General features: G+C 48.4%; 1 protein-coding gene across 1 annotated transcript in view; it reads left to right on the forward strand.

Moving 5' to 3' along the window:
* SCML4 (Scm polycomb group protein like 4) overlaps positions 1 to 14788 on the forward strand; it is a gene marked incomplete at its 3' end in the record, with an annotated part of 68782 nt that overhangs the window by 13180 nt on the left and 40814 nt on the right. The window contains exon 2 of the mRNA XM_084262601.1: positions 13011 to 13221. Coding sequence (XP_084118727.1) covers positions 13021 to 13221 — 201 coding nt within the window. The 5' untranslated portion in view covers positions 13011 to 13020. The remainder of the gene's footprint in view (positions 1 to 13010; positions 13222 to 14788) is intronic.

The following is a 14788-nucleotide window of genomic DNA, read 5'->3' on the forward strand; positions in this document are numbered from 1 at the left end:
GGCAGTGGGGTGACTGTCTCATTCCCAAACAGTCCTGGGTAACATGGCAGACTCCAGCAAGTGGTGCAGGTGCTTTTCTTCTTCCTGAACTTCATGGCTAAGCGCACAGCCCTTTATTTATGCCCCCCAATTACAATGCTAAAATGTGATTTGAATAGGAACATATGTCCTGTGCATGGAAGTGAAAGCTTCATCAGAAGTTGTGGTCCCCTAAGTCTCTAAAGACATAAGAATAAGAGCTACACCAGTTTATGCCAGAAAAGAATGAATCTTTTATAAGTATTATTTCTCAAAATGTAATATAAAAGTGCAGCAGGTCCCTAAGGAACAAGGGTAACTTTATGTGAGAAACGTGTGAAATTCCTGCCCTCTGTCTAAGAAAAGATATTTCCCCATTGACTTTTGTAATATCACTTCTTCAGATTTAGGGGGTCAATTTATTTCCTGGGACAGATATCAATGGTGGGCATATCAGCTGCTACGTGCAGTCCAGCCAAGCGTGGTGGTGTTGGAGAGAAATCATCCCAGAGTCAGTGCCTGGGTGTTACTGGTGACAGAAAGGGAGGCAGAGCACAGGGTGACACGGGAGCAAGGGGACCACACATGGCTGCTGAGCCCCCCGGGGGTCCCCAGCACGCTGCTGGGGTATCATTTGTGTGTGGTAGGATTAGTAGTGGGCTGCTGCTTTGGTGCACAGACTGCAGAGAGCACATTTTAATGGGGGAGGGGGGGTTTCTCACCTCTTTTAGCAAAAGGAGCAAAGGAAGGAAGCAAGCACAGAAGTTTCATTCCATACTGTGGGCTCAAGAAAGGTGGAGAATGGTGGTGGTTGTACCTAGGATAGGGGCTGTCTCTGTGTTAAAAATGTATTTCCTTGGTAAAGTAATTGAGAACGATAGTATGCAAGCCATGATGAAATCCGTGGAGTAGCACAGGGGGCAATAAATGCCAACAAAACCCATCTAGACCACCTCAAGCTGCTCATCATGACCATTTTATCCTTTCCGTTATCAAGTTCACTTGTATTTCTTAGTAAACTTCTGGAGGCCCACTGGATCTGGGGAAGACAAGGAGTTTTTCAATTTGACACTGTCTTCTGTGTTATTGACTCTTTTCTGCCAATTCCAGATGGTTTCAGGGATCAGCCCAGGTTGGTCCCAGCATGGCCAGCTCTGGGGATGGGGCACCATAGGCAGGGTTGGTGGAAAGCAGATTGCTGTCCTGCCAGGGTTTGGGAGTGGAAAGTTCTTTCTGATCCTGTGCTGGATTTAAATCACAGCCAATTCAGTGTCTGTGGGAGAAAGTCACTGAGCCAGTGCCCTCATAGCCAGTGCCTGAGGTCGGGATGGAGTTGCACTGTGATGAACACTCAAAACATGTGAGAGCTGCAACAGCAGATGATGAGAGGCTAGGACCTCACACCAGGTAACAGCCTGCCATCGAGGGGCCATCTCATCATAACAGAACATCCCCTTTTACAAACAGATGAGAGGGAGAGCTCTCGACCTTCTCTGCCGTGCTTAATATTAACATCCTCCCTGGCTCCCATCCAGGCTGCTCCATCCAACTCTCCGGAGGCAAATCTGCAGCTCAGGGGCCAATCTTAGCCACGTGAATGCAAACTTTGCTGCAACTCCTAAGCCCTGGGGATGGACATTAGTCCTCCTCCTCTCTTATTTAGCAGTATAGCTGTAGTTAGAGAGAATCCTGCTTGGTCCTGAGCATGACAGGGACTGGAGCATCACGGTCCCATACGCTGGGGAGTGTCCAGGCAGGGGGTGAGTGGGGCTGGGTTGAATCTGCTTCTCTTGCTGCTTTACAGCTCTTCCACCCTGACATGACCTCTTCTGCTGCTTTCCAACAAGTTTTGTTGCACCTTGCTCTTTACTGCAAAATGTTCACCCGAAAAAAGCAGGATATTTATACGTTGTGTTTTCCACAAATCCCCAGCCAGCACTCATTGCAGTCTGCACCAGACAAGTGGGATAAGCACCCCCAACCCTCGCACGCCAGATCTGCTTGTTTGTATCACACTGGTGAGACTTTCTCTCCACTGTCTGTCTCTGTTCACCCTCCACCATCACCTCCGTAGAAACGTGCACAAAATCCCTCCTCAACTTGTCCTGTCTCAAATGCCACCCAGAGGGGCCCTGAGGGGTGAGAGGGCACACAGGGTCTAGGAAAGTGAGAAGTGTGAGTGCGGGGTCATTGCCTCTTCTCCCTGCCCATCTCCCACCGTCGGACTTGAATACATTGACCTTCTCTGAGTCAGGTACCTGCTCCTTCTTCCTGCTGCAGATAAATGTCAGGCTCTTTTTTGTTTTTTCCTTTTCCTACCCACCCCTCCCCTCAGAAGAGCAATGTGTAACTGGTTCAAGGAAACACTGGAAGCCATTCAAGGAAATTGTCACAGTATTTTGGTCCTTCTTTGAAGTGAGCTATCAGCTATGTGACGCTCACCCATTTATGGTAGACACTGGTTGGAGATGTCCCATAAATGTAAAAACTGTGCAAAACTGGGGGAGGGCAGGGAGAGAAGAGTGAAAAAAAGCAGGCAGTTATAAAAGAAGAGGCCAGAGTACTGCCAGACAAGTGAGAGCAAAAAAAAACAAACGAGTACCAGCCAACTACAGACTCAGCTGGAGAACTGAAATGGCCATAATATAAATGTTGCTCATTTCACATTCATTTGTTCCAAATCTTTGCCCCTGAAAATTTAACAGAGAGCAGAAAGGATCTGTGGTTTATGGGTGATGAAAGCATCTGGCTTCCGCACGAGACACAGAAGATGAGAAAGCAAAGTAACTGCGCTGGAAAGAGGAGTCGGCGCTTTCTTTGCTGGTGTCAAGGTTGTAGATAAATAAGATACTGCTTTGTGTGCCTCCAGTTCAAGGAGGGTTAGCTTGTTAACCGTGCAAGTAACAAGGATAATAGCAGGAGGGGACTTGGGGAAAGCAACCTGTAAATTACACTGGTAAAGTGTGTGATCAGAAACAGGGGCGTCTCAACTAGCAATTGCTTGGCTATGTGAAACAGGACCTGCTACAATATAAAGCCCAATTTAAATTTAATTGCTAGTTCAGAATCACAGCCTCAGTTTTAGGGGCCAAAGCCCTGTCGAGGCCACAAGCATTCATGTATTTACAGAAAGATTTGATCCAGCATCACCTAATTAATTAATAACAGACATCCCGGGCATCTTTGCATCGCCAGCGTTTGGGGTTTGACCTGGGGAAACCTGAGGCTGGAGGATCCTGGGGTTGGAAATCATGTCTGGGAGTTCAGGGAGAAAAGAGCCATGTGCTCTGCATTGCAGTCCTCCTGATCACTGGAAAAGTCACTTGGTCTCAGACTGCAGATGGCCAGAAGCAGGGCAGTGGGGAAGCTGGAGGGCTCATGAGACCTATCTTCAGCTGCCTGAGCAGGTAGCAGCTCTCCAGAACACCTCCCTAGACCCCGTGGGATGCTGGCATGGGACGCAGCATCTCACCAGCCTCCTGAGCAGGGGTGTAATGGCTGGTGGAGGCAATGGGGGAGAGGACTTACCTCCTTCAGAAACTGCAGTCTTTCAGGGCTCTCAGATGAGGTAGGGAAAGGGAGTTGAAGTGGAGGTAGGGTGATAGGAAGGCTTGACAAACGGTAATCCTGAGATTGCAAGTCTGCGTGAGTAACTACTTATAGAATAAATAACAAACTTGTATTGCTCAGCAGCCCTCAGCCTCAGCTCTCCATCCTGCCTCTCCGAGCCTGCAGAGAGAGTTTTGTACAGCTCCTGGACTGCTCCACCATCAGTCCACTACATTTTGCCACCCTCAGGTTTTCAAGACAGGAGATTTTAAGAGGGCCCTTTTAGCAAACTCAAATGGCAGCTCTGGGTACCTAGATGTGAAGGAGGAGGCCTTGGTGTAGAGAGGAGAGGGACTCATTGCTTTGCTGGGACCTTGTCTTGCAAATAGTAAACCACAGTCTGAGGTAAGGACCTGCAAGAGGAACTCTCTTCTGCAGCTCACCAAGGTGGGAGACTGAGTCCAGGCACTGTTTTCCTTCTTGTTTCTCTGCACTATCTGAAGCGATGCTTCTAGCTCCACATAAGAGAGAGACAAGGAAGGAGTAGCCTTTGTTTTCTCCCTTTCTTGTGCACGTTTGGCTTGACCACCTCAGCAGCACAACCCTTGCCACTCGAGTGGCCACCTCACATCCACTTTTTCACATCTTCCCTTTGGTGCTCTGCCCGCGCTCCCTCGCTCTCCATAAAGTTCCATTTCTTCAATTCCCCACCACAGGATACTTGTCTGCAACAAAACCGTCAGGCCAAATGAAGAAAGGTAAGATCAGGAGGCAAGGCTGGCCTCGCCTGCTCCTGGGGGTCCCATTCTCACCAGGGTTTTCGAGTTCTTCTGGCTCATTAAGCAAACCTGAGTGAGAGGGGGCACGCAGCCACTGTTCTACCTGCTGTCACCAGGGTGCTATCCTTCAAAAGAACACCTCCTCAAGGACAGCACTGTCACTGCTGCTGAACTTAACAAAAAAAAAAAAGAAAAAGAAAAAGAGCCTGTAAGATCTGTAAGATGACATTGGGAAGCATTTCTCCTTTCTTTTGCTCTTAGTAACTAGGAAAGGAGCAGACACCGTCAATACTCTTTGTCTGGATTTTGAAGAATCCTGTGCCATTTCCTTTCCAGTTCCTTGACCTGTCATTAATGCAGCCAGCTGGGGAGAGGGAGAAGAGGGCAAGGTACAGCTCTGGGCACTGCTTGTGTGATGCCCGATCCTTTCCCACCCCAACGCAGTGACTGAAAGTACCAGTGGGAGCTATGCAGGACCTGCCCTCGGCAGCTGCAGAGCAAGCCTGCTGTGGGACCCCTCTGAAGGGGCTCTGACACTGGTGACCCTGGAGCCGCCAGCGAAGCACCCCTGGCAGGAATGCTGCCAGGTTTCTGCTGCTCTGGCACACGTTTGCAAAGAGTAAACTCACATTTTCTTCTTTGAACTCTGTTTGATGAGCATCCTTTGGCGGGTTATTTAATAAAGCACCGTGAGGTTGCTCGTGCGGTGTAACCTGCTGCACATTGTGCAGCTGGAGGTGTGCAAGTCAAAGGGCTGAAACTAGCTACAAAGCAAAATGTGATCCTTCCAGACACGTGAATAGCCAAGCAGCAGTGTGTTAGCCATGTCCAGACTGGCTGCTGCACCTCCTTGACCTTATCACCACCTACAATTACCTGAAAGGAGGTTGTAGAGAGGTGGGCGATGGTCTCTTCAGCCAGGTGACAGGAGATAGGACAAGGGGAAATGGCATGAAGCTGTGCCAGGGCAGGTTCAGATTAGATGTTAGGGAAAAATTGTTTACTGAAAGAATTGTCAGGGCCTGGAACAGGCTGCCCAGGAATATGGTTGAGTCACCATCCCTGGTTGTGTTTTAAAAAAGGGTAGATGAGGTACTTAGGAATATGGTTTAGCTTAGGACAGGAGCAGTTGGACTTGATGATCTTAAAGGTCTTTTTCAACCATGTAATTCTGTGATTCCTTCAGCACCCACAAACCAGGGGACAAACATGGAGCAATTAAAAGAACAGCCCCAGACAGTTTCCTAAACAGAGCAGGGAACGGCTTTTGGTTTTCTATAGGTTTGTGCCCCGTGTTTGCTGGATTCTGGTGTCTGAGAATGTCTCAGGTCTGAAAACAGCCTTTCCCAGCATTGAAGCTTTTACATTCTGGTTTCTGCTCTCACTGTCTCCTAAGACAGGTGACCAAATCTGGGAGAGCACAACTGGGGTCTCACAACTCTATCCCACTTCCCATGACACCTGCAAACCTTTGCATCCCTTGCTCCCGTGACCCATCAGGTCTGTTTGAAAAGAGTCAACAAGTCCAAAAGTCACATGGGGAGTGGAGGTGAGCATAGGTTTGTGAACACATGGACTCTTGCTCTGCAAGGCAGCAGACTGAAAAAAATGCAGACGACCTTTTTGCCATCTGGCCCTCACGCTGCCATCTCCCATGGTCTCTCTGGCTGACACAATGGCTCCAGGGCAAGGTAGATAGAGTCTACACAGCGACGGATGCTGGTGTTGCTGCTTGGGATGCTGCTGCTACTCTCAGTTCTATCAAGGAGAGTTAAATCTCTGCTGTGCTGCAGGGAGAAAATGATATATGGCTACCAGCTCTAACAGAAGATTACAGCTCATTAGAAAGCCATGTTTTTACAGCCCAGAACAAAACCACATTCACTCCTTCTTGTCCCTGCTTACAGGCTTTGCTGTAGCACCAGTCCATTTGGGAGTACTCATAAATACCTGTTTTGAATAGCTAAGGATCAATCTCCTTGGGAGTGGCTCTAAGCAGAAAAAAACCCCACATCTGCATTTTCTCCAGCCTTTTCTAAACTGCTTGTGAGAATGTTTAAAACATGAGATAGCTGGCAAAATTCAAGGGAGTTCAATGGGAACTAGGAGGGGAAACAGGTTCTTTTGTCCAACTGAGAGGTGATGAAATATTTTGCCTACTTTTCCTTGAGAAGCAGTATATGGCAGTGGTTGGGACATAGGTGATGGGAGTAGAAGGAGTCTGGACCCTGCCATCAGCTGGCCTTGTCCTGAGCAAGCCATTTTGCGTATCTGGTTCCTCTCCTGCGTACCAGAGGGGATACTGTGGGACCTGTGGGAGATGCTGAAAGGGTAGGAAGTTCCTCAGTCATCACTTTGCAGGGAGTATGGCACAAGCCCAGGAATCTTCCTAACCTGTGAAGACTGAGATTCCACTTCCAAAAATGTAATGATTTCATCTGCAACGCAATGTACTATTGACCAGAAATAGCCTGAACACTGGACAAGGCAGAACTGGCCACTGCAGATAGCCATGAGTGGCCAAGGGTAGGATTCACCTGGGAGTTGCAGATATCTAGATCTGAGCTTGTATTCCTGGGCTACCTTTATATAAAAAAAGAAACACGTGTATGTAGGACATCATTAACCTCATCCTAATATTGGGTCTAAAATACACAAGTCAAACCCAAATGGGAGTAGTTTTGGATTAAGACACCTTAAGACGTCTACAAGGAAGTGACAAAGCACCCATGATAGCCACGTTGCATCTGGTCAATGGATCCTAGGGCTACTGAGCCCACCATGAAGTGGTGTCTGGGCAGCTGAATGCACACCTTCAACCTTGTTGAATAGATTTTCATTGATACCATGGGAGGTCAGGCACCAAGCACACACAGAAGCACCTCTCTGTAAGGGTCTGACAGTAAACATTCATGTGTCTTCATCTGTTATTTAATTCTTCCTCATAATTAAGTCTAATTGCCTAAAATAGTCATCTGCTACCACCTAGGATGACCTCAGGTGCCCAAGACATTTTAGCAGACGTGACACAACCAAAATGACCAGAGACACCTATACTGAGGTGACTGATGAACTGAGGTTTGAAATTAGGTGGGGTGAATCTCATTCTCAGTTCCCACAGCTACCACAGACATTTGTCACGCTTGTTTCTTTAAGGACTGGTTTGGTAAACCGGGCCTTTCTACTCAGATCCTGTTGGCTGGACTATGTCAAGGGTTAGAAATTATCTTCATGGGGTCAAAATGGGCAAGACAGTACCTCAGAGAAGCAGCTTCTCACTTCAATCCCCGAGGCAAGGTAAGAGTGGAGTTTTGCAAATTGCTGTTGAAAAACTTCATGCTCTGGTTGAAAATGATCCTGACCTTTCTTTGAGCAGCGGTGAGATGGGTGCTCTCCATACAAAGTCGTTAGGTGATCACAGACAGGCATGCAGAGAATATTGGTTCAATGCTTTTATTAGCAAAAATTCCTGCTGTTTGCCTCACTAAACACCTTTCAGGTACTATGCAGTGCTGCTTTGGTATTCATGATGAAGCCTCACGTCCATGTAACGCCTCATGTCCCCGAATGCTACCCAAGAGGAGCACGCAGGTATAAAGCTTTGCTTCCAGATCATGCAGCGCTTCTCATTTTGCTCACCTACTCGGCAGGCCATCATCTCCGAGTGGTCACACTCAAAGGGCTGCCCTGCTGTGCAGAGAGAAGGAGGGGGATATAGTCCAGCCACTGTCTGAACAGTCAGCAGTCCCCTCCCTTCCAGTTAATAACGGGATAGTCCCCTGCAGAGCGTGCTTTCCGGAGCAACAGCTGAGGAAAGGCAGACAGAATTACAAGAATCATAGAATGGTCTGGGTTGGAAGGGACCCCAAGGATCACAGAGCTCCAACCCCCCTGCCAAAGACAGGGACACCAACCTCCAGGCCTGGATCTACATAAGGCTGCCCAGGGCCCCATCCAACCTGGCCTTGAACACCTCCAGGGACGGGGCATCCACCACCTCTCTGGGCAGCCTGCTCCAGCAAAAGTTTCTGTCTTTTCTGTGTATGGCTGTTGAGTACGTATGTCTGGGAGACAAAAAGCTCTGGAGGAGTCAAGGGTTGGAGGCAGGGCTGCAAGTGCTGGCAGGGACTCCTGGGTCGGTGTCATTCTGCAGCTGGGACTGGCAGCTGCACTGGGAGTGAAGAGCATTCTCCTTCAGCTGCTGTGAAACGGGCACTTTTGCACCTTCCTTTGGCTTAAGGCACGGGCAGCTTGTTCCTTCCCTACGCGTTATCCCTGCGCCAGTCCAGACACGGGCTTGCATGAGACCTGGTGTAAACCAACTTTAAATGATCATCCTCTGGAATTACCGATATAAAATTTAATGTGATATTTTTACCTTCAGCCCTCGCAGTTACTGGAGCGCAGGTTAAAAGCTGCATTTATTGCAGGCATTTATTTTTATTAAGAACGGATCTTTGCAGTCCATCAAAAATACTCAGCTCGGGAGCGAATGTGCTGTAGCTCCCTCTGCTATCAGCCACAGTTGCCAGCAGAGTAAGCTGTGTTGCTAACCATACAGCGTATGCACCAACACATGATGCAGGGCAAGCATGGTGCAAAGCACAGGGTGTTGGAAACATCCTCTGGGTCAACAGCGTTGGTCTTTGGTATGTTTTTCTCTCCACCTCTTGCATTGCGTCAGGGCTGACAGCTGTGCACAGGGTGCTGCTCCTCGGGATCCTCTGAAGCCATGGCAGAACCTCCGCTGCCAGGAAGGGACAAGATCTCACCCTTGCTGCAGTGTTTGCCTGGGTGTTGGGGTGGGAGAGGTGTTTCCCTGCTACCTCCTCTCTGGGGTCTGACTGGGCAATGTGGAAGGCAGGGTTGGAAATGAAAATTCCAGATGACAATCTTTAAGAGGCAAGTAAGGAAAGGTTACCCCATGTCGAGCCCCGCATTAAGTGGTAGGAAGCCATAAATGTAAAACCATGTTCTGCTGTTATTTTTAAACTAAGAAAGTGATAGACCGGGGTCAGACTGAAGCTGCACCATCTGCAGCCATTCAAAGCTGGTGCCTCAGGAAAAGTACAAGGACAGGGCAAATCCACACTGATTTCCTTTCCAAAATACTCTCCTGAGCTTTTTGTACCACAGTGATTTCCTGAACCGAGGCGGTGCTTTTGTTAGTAGCATGCAATTTGCCTCCTTGAATTTGTCCTTAAATTGCATCAAGTTCTCTTAACTTGCCTTGAAGCCACCGATGAGCCATGGGTCAAGCCCAGGCTGTGGCAGCGGTCGGAGCTGCTCTGGGAAAGTCCTTCCAAGGTAACACCCTGACTTTGTCTGGTGGGGCCAGGAGACAATCAGGCAAATCCTTGTGTCCCTCTGGCCTCTCCGGCCAACCCACAACTTGACTTTGTGTTGTCCCAGCCTGCTCAAGGGCTTTCTCCTGGCTGTAAGAGGAGGTCGTGCTGTCACCCCCCACCCTCCAGCAGAGGCAATTTGTGCTTGCTGGCTGCCTCCCCCCGCTGCTGGGGAGCACACTTGCCTTCCAGGATCTGCAGCAGCCTAAGACAGTAAATGCCACTGAAGGCACTCTCCATTTCCCTCAGGATATGAAAAAAGGAGAATCAAGTCACGGTTGGGCTTGTAATTAAGTGTAATAACAACAGCTTGTGTGCTGCTGATGACTTTTTGTCTTTGCTGTGTCAGTTCAAATATGTTACACGGAGATAATTTGCGCACATCCAGTTGGGTCTGGCGTGTCAGCACATGTGGCAAGGAGTTTTAAGAGGTTTTGCCAAAGCAAATGTCATCAGGAGAGACAGAGGACTAAAAAAAATAGTTATTGGTAATATTCAGTGTGTTCCCTGACTACTACATGTTTCATCCTGCACCAGTTGCAAAAGAAGGCATCATTTCACTCAGAGAAGGGTTCGATGTCAGCAGCTCCTTTGCTTTGGAAGCTGATAATTCTTGGAGTTTCTGAGGTGCCACCAGCTACCTTTGCCATCAAAGGGGAATATGATAAAGGCAATGTGGTGTGGTATTCAATGCAGGTCCATATCCCCTGCCTCATGGCAGTGTCCACCCTAGGAACCACTGCTCTTCCCCAGGCTGGGAGCAATCCTGGGCTGGGCTTGTCTTCCTCAGCCTCTGCCAAGTTCCTCCATGAAATTTTGTGTTGCCAGGCTTTGTTTAAAGCAGACAAAAATGCAAAGCCTTAAGCACTGAGCTTCCATGGGTGACAAATGCAGTGTAATCCTTGTGATTCCCTTCCCTGCCAAAGTCTCTGCCCACAGCCAGCCTGTAACCTAACATCCCGGGGGGACGTTTCATTTTGGGAGGTGGAAGAGACACGGAGGGTGTCCCTCGGAAAGCACTACAGGGAGAAAAATGCACATTGCTGAAGACAGAAGGAAAGCAGTGATGCTCAGAGCAGACAGAACCTTTCCATTTGACTCCTGCTGTGGCAAGCCTGATGCTTTTAACCCTGAAAGCACACTCTTTGCAGTCACATCAGACTTTATTTGGTAAAAAACCAGAGCCCTTCTGCAGGCTTTCAGGTGGTTCCTGAGCTGGATGAATGTGCTGGGAGGGTGCAACCACAGCGCCCCTGGACAATCTGGTAAATTAGGCACCACAGGTTTGCTCTGATCTGATATTACACACTCTGTGTTTGCACGAGAGTTTTAGGCAGACAATGTTGAAGACTGGGAATTTTACTGTCAGTCTGTAAGTCTTGCCATATGTAACGGATCTGTCTAAAGACAGCAGATACCTCTGGTGTTATTAAAAACACCTAGTTTTAATATATTGCAAATAAATGCATTTACTGGAGGGTAGGGCTGTGAGCTCTCTATGTTTCTTTACCCTATAGCAGACTCTGTAAACTACTGCCTGGGTAAGACCAGAGAGTTGAGTCACACATCAGGTGATCACACAAGTCAGTCATGCTCACAAAGTTTTAATTAGGCAAAATGTATTTGCCTTTGAAGCAGAGAAGCCCTCAGCTGCACACACTTGTCACCAGAGGCCCCCATCAAGTGGTACCCTTCCCACAGTGTGGGCAAGGAACCCTGATTTCGTTCACCACCATGTCAGCTCTGCTCAGTCCGATCACCCTGGGTTCTGAAACGCTGAGATTTGAAGCGTGGTGACAGATTTGTAAGATCTTTGAGTTTGTAGATTTTGTAAAAATTTGTAGGTACTTGTAATAATAAACAAACCTTTGCTTGCTTTATATTTTGAGCTTAGAGGATGCTCTTGGACCCACATCTTTAGGCTTTTCTCTGTAGCTGAGATGGCTACGAGTCCTCTCTGCATAAACGGAGAGCCGGGATTCTTCCGTTATCACTGGCCTGAGGGAGCATGAAATTGAAAACGTCAGCCATTGCAAGGCTTATCATAAAAGCAGGAGAATTGCTTAGACCCTTATGTCTAGCAATGTATGCAGGACTGGGACTAGTATTCTGCCCACGCACAGGAAAGCAGATGCCTGGGCCAACCAACATTTGAAAACGTATTTCTGCAGTTGGCTTGTTTTTTTTCTTTGACCTTTGTTAGCACGTGACCCTTGCCAGAAGCTGTGAAGAATGCTGCATATTCCCCTGGCACTCTGTGTGTGTTTGTGTATTTGTTTTCTTTATTAAAACCTGGACAGAGGAAAATGGACCAGATTCCACTCCATTACCTCTGCTCAACTTCATCAGCTGCGTGGAGCTGTGGTGAAATAACAGCTTTTGATGGAGTACATCCAAAAGCACACGACTAACATGCGTGGTAACAGATGCTATAAAATTGCAGAGAGTAAATGTTTGGCAATTCTCCTCTAATGTGGCTACCTTGTGCCGGCAGCCTCGTGGTCTGGGTCAGCCTCCTCGCTCAGAAGGAGATGCATATGGAGGAAAGACCACTTTGGTATTGTTCGTGCTTCCGAGGTGAGGGAGGATTTGCAGAACCACAGAATTCAGGAAAATAATCAGGTTGGCCTCAGGGTATCCCAGGGGGTCATCTACATCTACTTAGAAGGGCAATCAGGCTGGTGAAGGGACTGGAGGGAAAATCATATGAGGAGCAGCTGAGGGAGCTGGGGATGTTCAGCCTGGAGAAGAGGAGGTTGAGGGGAGACCTTATCACCACCTACAACTACCTGAAGGGAGGTTGTAGAGAGGTGGGCGATGGTCTCTTCAGCCAGGTGACAGGAGATAGGACAAGGGGAAAGGGCACAAAGCTGTGCCAGGGCAGGTTCGGATGAGATGTTAGGAAACCCCTTTGAAAGCAAGAACTGTCTGATGGGTGCAAGCTTGTGCCTTCCTCATGCTTACCTGCAGGATGCAGGTGGTGGTTGTGGGATTCACCTCCTAGCCATCTGCATTAGAAAACTCACCACCCAAGCCATCTCCCTCTGCTGTTGGCATGGTCAGCGGGGAGAAATGGGCACAACAAGGGTTTTGTCCCACTTTGGAAAAGCTGAGCCTGCTGTGGTCAGGTGAATGCCACCCAGGAGTGCACCTCTGTGGTGCACTTCTTGCTGCATTATGAATGGTGGTATCGGGGAAAATGACATGCGTGAGGACACTACTTTCGGGTGAAAAACCTGAAATGAAAAAATGTAATTAAAAACTCATTAGTTTTTTTCTCTTTTCTTTTTCTTTTCTCTCCCTTCTGGCTGATTGTCAGCGCCGGTGAGATGAGCCACCTGCCGTGCCTGCCCACCAGCCTGGCCCCCGGGGAGATGCAGTCCCCCAGAATGGCGGGAAGGAAGCGAGGGCGGCCCCCGCTCCAGCCAGCGCCCATCAAAATGGCCGTTCACAACCTCTACTCGGCACCAGCTGGCGCTTTGCCTGTCGTGAAGATCCCAAAGAAGAGAGGGAGAAAACCTGGGTACAAGGTAGAGACACGATTTTCACACTCCTTCTCCAGCTCCCACTGGTGTTAATACGTTTTCTCCTAGAATTGCAGGTGAAACACAGGAATGGAGGCAAAGTCGTGCAAGTGTCAGGCAGAGCAATGCAATTCCTTTAAAAAAAAAGTAAGAAAAGCTGTTTTCTCTACCTGAGCTGGTGAAAACTAGCAGGAATCTATTTTTTTTTTCTTAAGTTTGCAGTTATTTTAATTTGTGTTGTTTTAAAATAACCTGTCTCCCACACGTGTTGTGTGAGATGGCCGCGCACCTTCTGGGAAGTGTTTCTCTCTCATTTGTCACTTTTTCCTTTGCTCTCACTGACAGTGATTAGAAATGAAACAAAATAAAAGGAAAAGGAAAGGAATATGTGGGAGTGGAAATAAAAGGAGAAAATAAAGCTCATTCCTCCCCCCAAAAAGGGGCATTTTAGAATGTAATGAGCTTTTACTTGCTGAGGGAAAGGCAGTTTTGATTATTTCTCTGCTCCTTTTTGGGGAAAATCATGCAACCTTGGAGGGGAGACAGGGCTAAAGAAGGAAAGAAACCCTGAGCACCTGAAGCCCTTCACATGCTGCTGGTGGGCTGAGGCTCTCTCACCGTACCCCCCTGGGCTCAGCATCATTATGCTTCAAGCCAGGTGAAAACGGGACTGTGGTGCTGAGGGGAGGGGAATTACTCTGCGGAGTGAAAATGAGCCGCACTGTAGTGAGGGGGCTTCTTGTCAGTAGGTTGCTCCATTATTCTCTCCATCTCTGTCTGTAGCCAGTACATGTTTGCTGTGCCCATTCCTTGTGTTTAATGGGACCAGGAACAGACCTGTGGTCTGTTACACAAGGAGGGCAAGTTGCTGACTGTTAGCAAATAACAGCTGCCTAAGTTCCTGATGTCAAAACAGAAGAGCAAGTAACACCAGTGGTGCATGCACAGGGCCTGCCCACCTTTCTCTGGAGAAGGTCTCAGCCTGGAGTGTGGCCCACCTTCCCGCCCCCCTGGGAAGGTCACAGGAGGCAGCAAGGCCCCATGCACAGTGCTGCCAGCACTGAGCACTGGGACCAAATGTCTCAGCACCTTGGGTTTGGGCTTTATCTAGAGCAGACTACCCTTACCATTGCCCTTCCTTCCTTTTCACCTCCTGCCAGACCTTCTTCTTTCTCCCATCCTCCAACCTCCATTCTCCATCTACACTCTTTTCCAGGCAAGTCCTCTTTACCACCCCTCTGCATCCCATTTCCAGAATCACATACTCCTCCACATCCCCCTATGCAACACCTACTGCAGTAGGCATCAGTACATCATCTCTTTATGCTTTTGTCTTCTGCCTTCTCCCATGTCTCTCCATGCTCTCCCTACTTCATCCATATGCTTCTCTGCTATGGGGACATGTGTTTCAGTGTGTGCTAAATCAGACCTTGTATGCCTCGAAAGCAGTTCCAGCTGCAGTTTCCCAGTTCTTCTACAAAGCCTTAACTTGGTAACATGAATTGAATTTTGGGCTCCTCACTACAAGACACTGAGGTGCTGGGTGCATCCAAGGAAGGGAACTGAAGCTAGT

This window comes from Gallinula chloropus (assembly GCF_964237585.1).
Source record: "Gallinula chloropus genome assembly, chromosome: 3".
In the NCBI taxonomy this organism is placed as follows: domain Eukaryota; kingdom Metazoa; phylum Chordata; class Aves; order Gruiformes; family Rallidae; genus Gallinula; species Gallinula chloropus.